This window comes from Crocodylus siamensis, chromosome 1 (assembly GCF_052110815.1).
Source record: "Crocodylus siamensis isolate JL-2025a chromosome 1, ASM5211081v1, whole genome shotgun sequence".
NCBI classification, from domain to species: Eukaryota; Metazoa; Chordata; order Crocodylia; family Crocodylidae; genus Crocodylus; species Crocodylus siamensis.
Window position 1 is genome coordinate 196660019 of NC_143395.1, and position 12666 is coordinate 196672684.

Below are 12666 nucleotides of genomic sequence, written 5' to 3' on the forward strand. Positions count from 1 at the left end.
GTTAGTGCTGGGCCTTAGTGCTTTAAGGCCAGCCCACTTCCAGCTTTGTTCATACCAGGGAATATAACTGCTGGCAAGCCAAAAGCAGCAGCTACCATCTGCCCAAAGAGGAAAAAGTACCCAGAAAAATACAGCTTCCAGCCAAAGAGTTGTGCTGGACAGCTCCCAGCAGATAAGTACAGATGCTACAGGGGTTGCAGAGAGCATGGTAGAGGCAAACAGAAGTAGCATCTTCATGATGCAGTGGACATCTTGAACAGTGTGTGACATGGGACACTTGTGGAACTGTGGATAGGATAAGAGGATTCATAGAGTCGGAAGGGACCTCAGTGGGCCATCTAGTCCGACCCCCCTGCCAAGCAAGAAAAGGGTCACCAACCCTGGGGTAAGGTGATCCCAGCCAAGTGCCTGTCCAGTCTCTTCCTGAAGACCCCCCAAGGATGGGGTGAGCACCTCCTCCCTTGCAAGCCCATTCCAGATTCTGGCAACCCTGGCCATAAAGAACTTCTCTTGGAGAGACTGAAGAGGTTAAGGTCCCTTTCCTCGTAGGGCCTTCCCTACAGGCCTCTAATCAGGTGAGTGGCTCTCCAGGTTGTCCGCATCCCACTTGAACTGTGGCATTCAGAACTGGACACAGTACTCCAGCTGCAGTTTGACCAGTGCTGCATAGAGGGGGAGAATCACTTCCTTAGACCTGGATGGCCAATTGCTGTGGTCCTGGGCTGGAGACCAGGAAAGAAACCTTCACATCATCCGACCTCTGTGTACTGCTGACCCAACCGCACGGCCCCCTCCCTAGAACTGGTACATTTGATACAGTGGTTATACGATGCAAATGTATTTACATGCCAAGAAGCATGGGTGACTAGTGCCTCCCAAATCTGGGGGGGAGGGCACCAGATCACCGACAGGGGTGGGAGGTGTCGGGTCGCCCAGTAGCTGATAACTGAGCCTTTAGCAAAACCGGAAGTGCATTTCTGCTGGCACTTCCAGTTTCACAGGTGATGCTTCTAGGGGGGTGCATGGCCAATCTCAGGGGGTGCACGTGCACCTGCATGTACCCTCTACACTTCACCAATGCCAAGGAAGACCCAATTTACAGTTATCCTTTAACACTTAAAAGTTTAGAATGGTGTAAAAAATGTCAATTCACTTAGGATTCAGCAGTGTAAATTCTTTATTCAAAGCTGCAGTTCCCTAAAGTGATAGAAAAAACTCTTTAAAAACAGTTTGACAAAAGGCTGAGCAATTACTACTTTATGGGAGAGCATGGACAGACAGCTAAACTAAAAGCATGGTCCCAAAAACTCAGGTTCAACCCCCTGTCCTGTCACTAGCATCCTGCGTGAACCTGAGCAAGTCACTTAGTCTCCTTTCCATGGGACTCATGGAGAAAGTGAGCTTATCATTTTGGAATCTTCAATTCTTCTGACATGTCAACAGTAACTTTATATTCACAGGATGAACACAAAGCAAATTATTATATTTTCCTTTTATTGCTGCAGCTTTGATGAAACCACTTACTGAAAATGAACTAACCCTTTTGTTGGGATTTGTTACATTGTGACAAACAACTGAACACTTAAATTTACCTTCATCCTTTTTCTCTTTTCTTTTTGTCGTCTTTTGAAGTTCTCCTGAACCAAAAATAAAGATGATTAAGGTAAACTTTACAATTTTTCTGAAAAAATTGCTCTCTTCACAAATTAACTGGAAAGGGAAGATTTTCACCTAGTAGATTACTTGTCCCCTGTCCCAAGATAAAACTAGCATTTAAAAGCATTTTAGACAAGTTGCACAGCCAAAAGGACTGAGCAAGTGAGCTTTTAAAAGTATAAAAACAGATCAAAGTCAGAATAGGTTTGAGAAGAGCAGAAAAATAAAAGGTCACTCAGCTGACTTTGTCCTCGTCTCAGAGCACTTACTACTGTGTGACTATTATGTATGGTGCGCCTAGCATATTGCCTGTACTGCAGCAGAGAATTAAATATGCAAGGTTTTATAAAACCACTCACCTACTTGCTACTGGCAAGTAGGAAGTTTTCCCTGCAAAGTAAGGGAACACTACTACTGTCTACTGCAGAGTTTGAATTTAATATTAAATGGATTACATTTGTAAGAGTTGAAAAGGCAACTGACAACAAACCAAAAATAAAACTAGTCTTCTTCAGTCTTCTCTCAAACCAGTCCAGGGCCCCCACTGGAATTCACAACTTTCCCAGGTTGCAGGAAAGTAAGAAAAAAAAAAAAAAAAGAAATTAGTCTCCTCAGTTTTCTAGCAGCCTTTCATTATGCTGTGGGCAGCAAGGAAATTAACAAAAATCATATCATTTTCACTTTATCCCTGCTTGGGAGAGTTATTAGCGGCTTGAAGACAGACTATACAGTTCATTGCTATGAAGGATAACCTAATGTGAAGGAGGAGGTAGGAAGCAGGCATGACAAAGAAATTCTTATTTTCAGTGCTCCTCTGAGTTCTTTATAAAGATTATGATCATAATGCAAGATAAAGTCTGAAAAGAAAGCTACATTCTTCTAAACACTATCAGCCATTTAGGGTGAACTCCCAAAATACTGCAAACACATTACCTCATCATCTTTCCTTTTTTTAAAAATGTTATCTTCAACTTCTCCAACTGCTAACATAATCATCTGTACTCGCTGTAGGTTGACAAAGCCACTCTCTGTGAGGTACCCCTGTAAGAAAAACAGAATAGAAAGTTCTGGATCATCTTTAAAAAAAATATATATATATTTCCCCCAAACAACTGCAAAAATTTAACATGTTTTTACCCCAGTTTTGTGCACCACATTTTTGTATATGTTAACCAGCCGATCGATTGCTCCCTCCCTGTGAATAAAACCAAAAAGAAAAAAAGTTAAATTCTATGCCATGCACCACTAACTTTTATTGGGAAAACTGTAAGCTAATATATTCCTGAATGTACAGCAGCTGTACCTGATCTCCAGTGATGGCAGATGAGGAAGAAAGTCATTTCCAACGAAGAAACACATGAAGACCCAGTCATCAATGCTTCTCTCAAAATCAAAAGTAAAAGGCAAACTGGCCATGGTGAGTTCTTTTTCCAAATACTATAGTACAAGAAAGCAGATATTGGAAACACTTATGGATGTTACCCAAAACATTCTTTACATAAAACAGCCTGAATAATTACTTTGGCATACCTCTCGCAGAACATTTAATCGGATAAAGATGAACTCTTGTTCAGAGGTAAGAGGACAATCAGCAAACTGGTCATGCTAAAATGTAAAACAAAGAAGGTACTATTGATATGTTGGTTCATCTTAAAAATATTTGAGCTCAGTTTTAGAGTTAGATCTAGCCTATGTACAGTTTTTAAAATGGAAGAGGAGAGCTTTGGGAAGTGAGGGTGGGCAGCAGGGGGGGGGGGAATAAAAATCAGCTGTTACACTAAAGTGCAGATATAAGGAGTTATACAGCAATAGCTTATACCAGTATCATTCAATACCCATACAATTGTTACATGTACAGATTCTCAAACCCTTATGATTACAGAGGGAAAAGAATTCAAAATACCTATAGACTTTATTAGTAGCTTTACCTTACTAAACCACAGAGGTTTAGTGAGGATTTCGGATTTGCACCATAACTTTAGGATGGCAGAACAGTGACATCCATATTTTCCTTTTATCTAAGAAGAGCCAGCTACCTGCATTAATATCGATTCTATGAAACTATGAAAACTACTGAACCTTAACAAAAATAATCTCTGTGGACATTAAATAGACAACAACTAAGCTGACATAGAAAAAGATTTCTACAAGCTGTTTAAGCTCTTACCTCGCCTTGTTTTTCTCTTGGCAAACCTTGGCAATCTTTAACTTCATGTCCCAGCTGGTTACAAAGAGCACAGGGTCTGGGTTTATTTGGTTTAAACTCTTCTCTGATTATAGTGAAGTTTGGCTCATGTGTGGCTAACCCAAGCATAATCAAGTCAGCTACCAGCCAAAGAGAGAAAGAACAAGTAACAAAAGGAAGAAATTATTAAAGATGCTTTAAGAGTCAAAGAACCAAATCACTCAATTTTAAATGTTAACTAAGAGGCAGGTGTGCTTTAAAGTACATTTTGAATGATCTTAAGAAATAATTGGCATTTGATACTACAGGTGTAAATTAAATATATTCCTTCAACTATGAAAAATACTGAATATGGATAACATTCAATCCTCTTCCTTCCCCCACCTCCAGTAAAATAAACTGTGCTTCTGAAAATACGTATGTTAGCCAAATGCTGGGACATTTCCAATGTACACATCGTGCTGAGCATTCAGCTAACAATCTAGAAACTGCCAATGTTACAAAGCTTAATTACTAATATAATCTTAGTAAAGGACTTACCATCAGCCCCACATAAACAATGATGAGTGTTTGGATCATGGTTTGGTTGAGCTAAACAAAAAAAACCCACCATCATTCAAATCATACTGTTGTGTGCAATTGAACTGATATTTCTGAACATACCTAAAAAAGTGTAATAACAATGCACACATTTTAGGAAGCTTTTACCTCTTTGCCTTCTAATGTAATCCATGATTTTGTGTTCACCTTCACCAGGAGCACTAGCATCTGATAAAATAACCTATGAAATATTTACAGCAATGTCAAATAATGTAATGGCAACAGGAAACAATAAAAATATATAAACAAACAAACAAATGTTTAATGCATTTGTGTTCCTAACTATCTGATTTCTGACCACTCAAAATCCTATTTAGTAACTTCATCTAATCTATTTTAACTCCTACTGAAATTACACACGTGTACTGCATTCTAATATAAGAGTCATTTGCTATTCAGGATTGCACAAATAACTGTATTCAAACAAATTTCAAACAATTCTATGTTTAAGTTAATGTGTTGATCCGATTAGAATACTCAGAAAAGTTATCAAGATCTTGCTAATATAACTGAAGTTTCCAAGTAAACGGTTAAGTCAACCAGCAGTGTAAGGATGTATTGGACTAAACACTTAGACCCCTTAAAATTTGAAACCCCAGACACAAATACCACAGCAATGCAGCCGTAAAGTACTTCAACACATGCTGGAGTTTATAAATTCACTTTTTTCCAGAAAGGGAACTATAGGGCAGCTGACCCTGCTTAATTAGAACATAATTAAAAAGACAATCTACAGAAAACAAAACAGGCCACAGAATCTTAAGTTGAATAATTCAGTTTTTAACACAGGGTAAATACAAGGTTATCAGTAAGAAACTTAACAGAAAAAGCAAGTCCAGGAAGTCAAGAAAACAAGTGATACGAGTCATTTTCTTGAGTGTCATTGTCACTTAAATAAAAACACAAGTTTTAAAATACACATTACAAACAAGGGGCTAAAATATGCCAAACAATTCTGTATCTTAAAAGAAGGATTTCTCAAAGGAAGGAAGGATTCTAGGGAGTCCTACTTCACCTCAATATAAAAAACTGTTACTGCCCTTTAAAAAAGTTATCTAAATTCAAAACAAATAGCTCTGCTGGATAGTGTTATTAGGATGAAATGTATCTCTTCAGTGAAAAGCCTTAAGTTGTGGCAGGGGATGCTCAGATCAGATGTGCAAGCCAGTCCATCTCCAGAAACATCATAGTGCCAGATGGCAAGTCTAATCTGCTGTTAAAATTTACACTGTTCAATCACACCACAGTCCAGTCTAATAGAATCACACTAATTTTCTTGAAGTATCAAAGTGAGAAACTTACTGTCAAATTTTTCCATCCTGGGTCATTGTTTAAACGATCAGCAACGTAATAGCGAAGGCATTTAGCTAGATTGTCCATAAACTCAGTTCCCTAAAAAGTGATAGAAAAAAATAAATTAGCCCATCATTATGGTGCTAGCAATAGCTGAGTAAAGTAAAAGACTACTTACTGGGGTAATACAATTGCTATCAAATCTCTCTTTCACTTCCTCTGCAGGAAGAATGCCACCTACAGAAACAAAAATAATTAAAAGAAACCACATTAAAATAAACTAATATGGGAAAATAGCAATATTTTTGCATGGATAATTAAGAAACAAAATATGGGTTGCTCACTACTCTTTTATTAGGGGCTACTTTTGACTTTTTTCAACAGCAAGCTGCTCTTAGCATCCTGTTATACCTGAACAAATTAAGGAGCAGAAAATTACAAGATACTATAATTAATAATATTCATGAACTAGATTATTGAGGTGGTACAAATCTATAATTTTACTACTCCCCATTAAAAGTGTTGTAAGTGGATGCATCACGAAGAACCTCCCTTGAAGTCCAATGAAGCAATGTTTTTTTTGGTGGAAACTTATTGGACTAGCTGTATAGTTGGAAAAGATGTTAAACAAGCTTTCAGACACCATGTGCCATTATTCAGGTGTGGAGAAAAAGCAAATTGCATATTTCTTGGACCATCATTGCTACACCAATATTTGAACTCTAAGCATATGCAGAGACAAACAAATTATACCTAGTTTAAAGGGGCAGTTTACCCCTGAGTGACAAGGCTAAGTAACTGCAGTGGACATGGTTAGTTCTTCTCCATCCCCCTTTCCTTTAACTCAGCATAATTTGTTCATCCATCCATACCTTAAAATAGGTCAAACATTAAGAAATAATGTACATCCTATACAATCTCCCTTATATTTTCATTGTTCACACACTGCTACTCATTTGGTCATTCAGGATCCTGAGTTGGCAAAGCTATTTGACGTCTCCCTTTCTTCAGTCTCATAATACAGGCTCCCATGGAAGTTTTATTATTTCTCCCTCTGACACTTCTAGTCTTCCCCTTCTGTTTGACAACAGCTTGCACCTTGATGCTCTCACCTGGACTGCTGCAACGTCATAGTTTCATAGTAGCTAGGGTCAGGGGGGACCTAATCAGATCATCTAGCCTGACCACCTGCCACAGGCAGGAATGAATGCTGGGTTCACAACACCTCAGACAGGTGATCATCTAACCTCTTTTTGAATTTGCCCAAGGTAGGGGTGAAGACCACTTCCCTAGGAAGTTGGTTCCAGATTTTGGCCACCCTAAATGTAAAAAATTGCCTCCTGATCTCTAACCTAAACCTATTCTCCATCAGCTTATTACCATTGTTCCTTGCCACCCCAGATGGTGCTGGGGAGAATAGGGCTCTTCCTATTTGCTGATGACCTCCCCTGATGAGTTTGTCGGCAGCCATCAGGTCCCCACTCAGCCTCTTCTTGCTGAGGCTTAGTAGGTTCAGGTCCCTCAGTCTCTCCTCATAGGGCCTGTCCTGCTGCCCTCTCACCAAGCGGGTGGCCCTACTCTGAACCCTTTCCAGGCTGGCCACATCCTTTTTAAAGTGCAGTGCCCAGCACTGGATGCAGTACTCCAATTGTGGCCTGACCAGTGTCGCATAGAGGGGGAGTATCACCTCTCTGGACTGGCTTGAGATGCATCTTTGGATGCATGACAAGGTATGGCTGACCTTGCTGGCTGCAGTCTGGCATTGGTGGCTCAAGTTCATCTTGGAGTCAGTAATGACTCCAAGATCCCTTTCTGCCTCTGTGCTTTCAAGAGGGAACTCCCCAGCCTGTATGTATGCTGTGGATTCCTTCTCCCAAGGTGCAGCAGCCTGCATTTGTCTACGTTGAACCCCATCCTATTTTCACCTACCCACTTTTGCAGTCTGTCCAAATCTAGTCGCAGCCTCTCTCTCCCTTCAAGTGTGTCCACCTCGCCCCACATCTTAGTGTCATCAGCAGACTTGGACAACTTGCTTTCAGCCCCCTCGTCCAAGTCTCTGATGAAGATGTTAAAAGTCTCTGATGAAGATGTTAAACAGTGCAGGCCTGAGGACAGGGTCCAACTTGCCAGGTTGAGTACGACCCGTCCACCACTACTCTCTGGGTGCGTCCTAACAGCCAATTTTTTCCCTGTCCAACTGCGTAGGCATCAATGCCACAGTTGAGTAATTTATTGATGAGGATGGGGTGAGAGACAGTGTCAAAGGCCTTCTTAAAGTCTAGAAAGACTATGTCCACAGTAACACCATGATCCAAGGATTTAGTTACTTGGTCCTAAAAGTCAGTCAAGTCATAAAACTTCCTTTTACCCAGCTTTCCTAACTCGTTTATCCAACTCAGCTTGCATGCTTCAGCTAAAGTAGTGTTCCTTTCACTCAAGTCATGTCACACTCATGAGTTCAAGCTCAAATCGACCTTCATTTTCAAGGTACTACTTGTATGCACTGTTTTTCACTCCTACGCAGCAGTCCCATCTCTCATTTTGTTGCTCTCTCTCTCTTCCCCCTCACTTGCACTGTAGCGCCTCATGCATGCAAACATCACAATACTTTTGATTAGCTTTCCATTATTCCTGCTCTAATATCCAAACTTCTTTAAAAACAAATTGCTCAGAATGAAATCAGTCTTCCATAGGCTTTGGACAGAGGCAGAGGGGAGAAACAAACACAGCCATGATCATCTACTTTGGATTGAAAACAAGGATCTTTATTTTTATAATTATTATAGATTATACGATCCACTCGTCTGGCATTGTATAAATAAAACTATGATCTAGAATAAACACAATATAGCTATCACTGTTAAAAGCATCAGTTACCAAACAGTGCCTGATGTGATGCACCCATCTCTACCTTTTGCCAGTATCTCTTGTCTTACTCTTTGCTTCTCTTCTGTAGCTTCCATCCCCTCCTTTGATGCTCTGAATCTTCTGGATCTCTGTTGATTCATTTTTGCACGGGGAGCCTAAAATACATATTACAGGCATTTATTCAACATTGCATTGAAATACAGTTTTGTGCCACCAATAAGCTTAAAAGGTTCTCTAGTGTAGAAAGTGTATCAGGCTAGCAGCAATGATGTAAAAAAGTTTCACCTCCTTCAACTAGTTATTCTTTTATTTCACATGTATTCTCCTCCAAAAGAGTTCCTATAGTTGTACAACCCTTGAAAGCCTACACTAGGTCAAAGGCAGCCGGGTTGGGGAGAAGAGACAGTGGCTGGGACTCCAACTCCAACCTCAAGCCTGAGTTGGGATCAGGGCCAGAGGTACAGCTGCTGCCTGCCCCCCCTTCTTGTATTCAAATCCAAGGGGTTTTCCACCCGCACCATATTAAATAACAAATAATCGTCACCTTGGACTTGAATAAATGGAGAGATGTCACCATTTCTTCACGAAAGGACAAGCCAACTCTAATACATCTACCCACAGAAGAATGCTCATACTGATACCAGTCCTAGAATTCTTATTTGAACTGGTTTCAGGTCATGAAGTGCCAAGAAGGGAAACTAGTAAAGCTAAAATCCCCTCCCATGTACTCCCCAATATGGTCATTTTTTTCACTTAGTCTCAAACAGCACTTAACAGTCAGGAAGCTCCTATCCAATTTTACCTTAAACATTCAGAACTGCATTTCCATCCTTTTTTGGATCTCTGTCCACTTCTCCTTTCGACAGAGAAAGTATTTTTACACAATCTACAAAACTGAAGAGACTTACTCTCCTTTTCCAATGAAAGCCATAATTTTTATCTTTCCGTTATCTCCATTCTTTTTAGGAGCATCTGTTATGAAAGCAACTAAGAAAAGAATCCCTTTTTTATTCCTGAGAAAAGCATGAACACATTCATGGAGATGTTTCGTTCAACATTCTAAAGAAAATAATTATGCCTCTTACTAAAATGTCAGAAACCTGGCACATCTACAAGTTGCACTGACTAGAACCACAGAATCACAGGGTTAGGCTATGTTTGTCTTTTAGGCACATATATCTACATCTAGTAAACTTACAGATTCTGAACACTGAGGTGTTGCTGTTAGAATGAGAATTTTGCAGTTTGAAATTACCTAGAAACAATGACTAGCCTTGTATCAAGCAGACTTCATTCGCCCCCACTAATCCTTGTTATCAGTCCCACTCAGTCTTTGCCAACTGTCTAGAGCAGTGGTTCCCAACCTTTTTTTGCTGCAGCCCTAAATTGGCCACCAACAGGACCTCCTGACATGGCACCGCAGGGGCTACTGGGAATGGAGTGTGGCGGCAGTGGCCTGGAGGCAAGGGAGTCAAAGGCTAGCTACTTCACTCCCTTACATGCTTCTGGGTACGGAAACTGGTATGTCTTAACCACAGCCGTCCAAAGGGCTGGAAGGCGTGGGTGGACCTTTGAACCTTTTGTAGCCAACTGGCACTTTCCTTTCTTTTATGTCTTACTCTCGCACACTCTATTGTTGGGTTTTGGGGGTTTTTTTTAGATCTTTGCTCTCTCCTTTTCATTAAAGAATGGGAAATAACCCTAACCAGATTTGAGTTTCCACACTGTCAACAAAAACAACCCATGTGTTTGCTGAGATTCCTGCTGACTCTTAACACATATGAAGAATTCACTATATAGAGAGAGAGATCTCCTCCTCTAAATTTTTTTCACCCTTCTAATTACTGTCTAATAATGCATGGATCAGAGGAGTTAACCACTAAACTACAGACAAAGCTGATTTGGCATACAGCATCTGCTAGCAAAATAAAAAGCTATTAAAAGGAGGAAGTGACTGAAGATAACCTTTTCAACTGGCTGCCAGGCGCCTGCCTCAGTAAGGAAACCTAGTGGTGTGTGTTAGTGGCATCCAAGTTACAGAAATGAAAATACTTTAAGGATTTAAAACTCCCCTGGCACCATAAACAAAACTTACAAATGCTATGTAAGCAGGGAAACACATTTTTAACATGAACTCTCTTTACAATCAATTCTATAGTCTCAGATATTCACTATTGTTTTTTGAAATATAATGTAAATGGTAAAATGTGGCAGATTCTCCTAAAAAAATCTTTAGTAAATTCTCAACAAAACTTGAGCACATATCCTTTATAAAGCAAAAAATCTTAAGATTCTTCCCCTGTAATTTGGGTAAAAATCATTGCACGAGGAACACAACAGTCCTACTGGGAGTCTGTTCAACCAATTCCAATACTGTTTTTTAAGGTCACATAATCAGATTACCATAACTTCTTGTGTATCATACACCTCCCAAATAAGATGTGCACCTTGTTTTGGGAAGGCAAAATAAGGAAAAAAAGTTTTTTTCAGTCATGGCTGAATGCTAATTGCTGGGGATCCTGAATACAGTGGCTGTTGCTGTGGGAAGTTAACGATGAAGCTCTTACTCTTAAGAGCAAACGCCACACCTTCCCTCCCCGAGGATGCCAGAGGGAGAAGCATGGCAGCCATCTTGCAGCAGTAACCTCCATGCTTCTAGTCAAGCAAAGAAAAAAAACCCGAGATGGTCCCCCATAAGATATGCACCTCAATTTCAAAGAGCTGATTTTTGGTGGAAAGGTACAGTGGCACACAAGTAAACACAGGTAAAAATGTAACATTGGATTCGTTGCCTTGATCTTCAGCAAAGCTAATGAAGCTTTTTTTCCCCAGAGTTGTGTATGCAAGAGTAAGGCCAGAAAGAACAAGTGACTGTCTAGTTTACCCTGGAAAGTTTCCAGTCTCAGAGATTCCACAACTCTGTAGGTAGCCTGGTCCAATCCTTCAGCTCCTTCACAGTCCATAAATTCCTTATCTCCAACCTAATTTCCTCTCCTGCAGCTTGAGGCCAATGCTCCTTGTCCTGTGCCCTACGATCACAAGACCACCTCCATCCTCTCTGTAATCACCTTCAAGGTATCTGAACACTATTATGAAATCCCTCTCAGTCTTCTCTTCTCCAGACTAAATAATATTAGTGTTTTCAGCCTTTCCTCATAAATCATGTCTCCCAGGCTTCTAATAATTTTTTCACTCTCCACTAGACTCTTTCCAAACTGTCCACATCCTTCCCAAAGTGCAGGGCTCAAAACTGGATGTAGTACTCCAGGTAAGGCCTCACCTGAGCTGAACAGAACAGAAGAATCACTTCCCCTGATTTGTGAGTGACAATGCTGTTACTACAACTCCATATTATGCTGTTGGCACGCATGCATGTTTAACAAGGCCACAATGCTGGCTCATATTCAGCTTAAGGTCCTGTAAGCCCCAGCTCTTCCTCTGCACTATTGTAGCCTAGCCAGTCATTGCCCAGTCTGTATTTGTACATCCAGTTTTTCTGTCCCAACTACAGGACTTTGCAATTGTCCTTGGTAAACCTCATCTGGTTGAACGTGGACCATCTCTCCAATCTATCCAGGTCCTTCTGGATCCTAGCTCTGCTCTCCAGAATGCCAGCAACTCCACCCAACTTGGTGTCATCTGCAGATTTGCTAAACATGCACTCAATCCCATCTTGCAAATAATTAATGAAGATTTGGAGCAATATGGATTTGGAACCCAGGGCAGACTTTTGGGGAACCTCACTTGCTACCTCTTCCCAACTGGATATTGAGCAATTGATGAATGCTCATTGAGCACAATAATCCAACCAATTATATATTAATCTTGTCTGCATTCCCTCAGGCAGCTAATGATAGTGTCATAGAAGACAATGCTAAAGGCAAGGTATATCAAACCCACTGCTCTCTACACAGCCACAAAGTCTGTCACCTCGTCACAGAAGTCAATCAAGTTGGTCAGACATGACTTGCTTCCAGTAAATCCAGGCTGGCTATTCCAAGTGATCTTGTTTTCCCCTGTAGGTGCTTCACAATGAATTACTTCAGGACCTGTTCCACCATCCT

The 12666-nt window shown here is 40.5% G+C and overlaps 1 protein-coding gene across 1 annotated transcript in view; it reads right to left on the reverse strand.

Moving 5' to 3' along the window:
* Positions 1 to 12666, reverse strand: part of XRN2 (5'-3' exoribonuclease 2) — a 100903-nt gene that overhangs the window by 69115 nt on the left and 19122 nt on the right. The window contains exons 4-14 of the mRNA XM_090051922.1: positions 8646 to 8757; positions 5913 to 5971; positions 5744 to 5833; positions 4550 to 4622; positions 4382 to 4432; positions 3824 to 3981; positions 3187 to 3261; positions 2960 to 3093; positions 2794 to 2851; positions 2590 to 2697; positions 1593 to 1637 (exon numbers count right to left, since the gene is read on the reverse strand). Coding sequence (XP_089908048.1) covers positions 1593 to 1637; positions 2590 to 2697; positions 2794 to 2851; positions 2960 to 3093; positions 3187 to 3261; positions 3824 to 3981; positions 4382 to 4432; positions 4550 to 4622; positions 5744 to 5833; positions 5913 to 5971; positions 8646 to 8757 — 963 coding nt within the window. The remainder of the gene's footprint in view (positions 1 to 1592; positions 1638 to 2589; positions 2698 to 2793; positions 2852 to 2959; positions 3094 to 3186; positions 3262 to 3823; positions 3982 to 4381; positions 4433 to 4549; positions 4623 to 5743; positions 5834 to 5912; positions 5972 to 8645; positions 8758 to 12666) is intronic.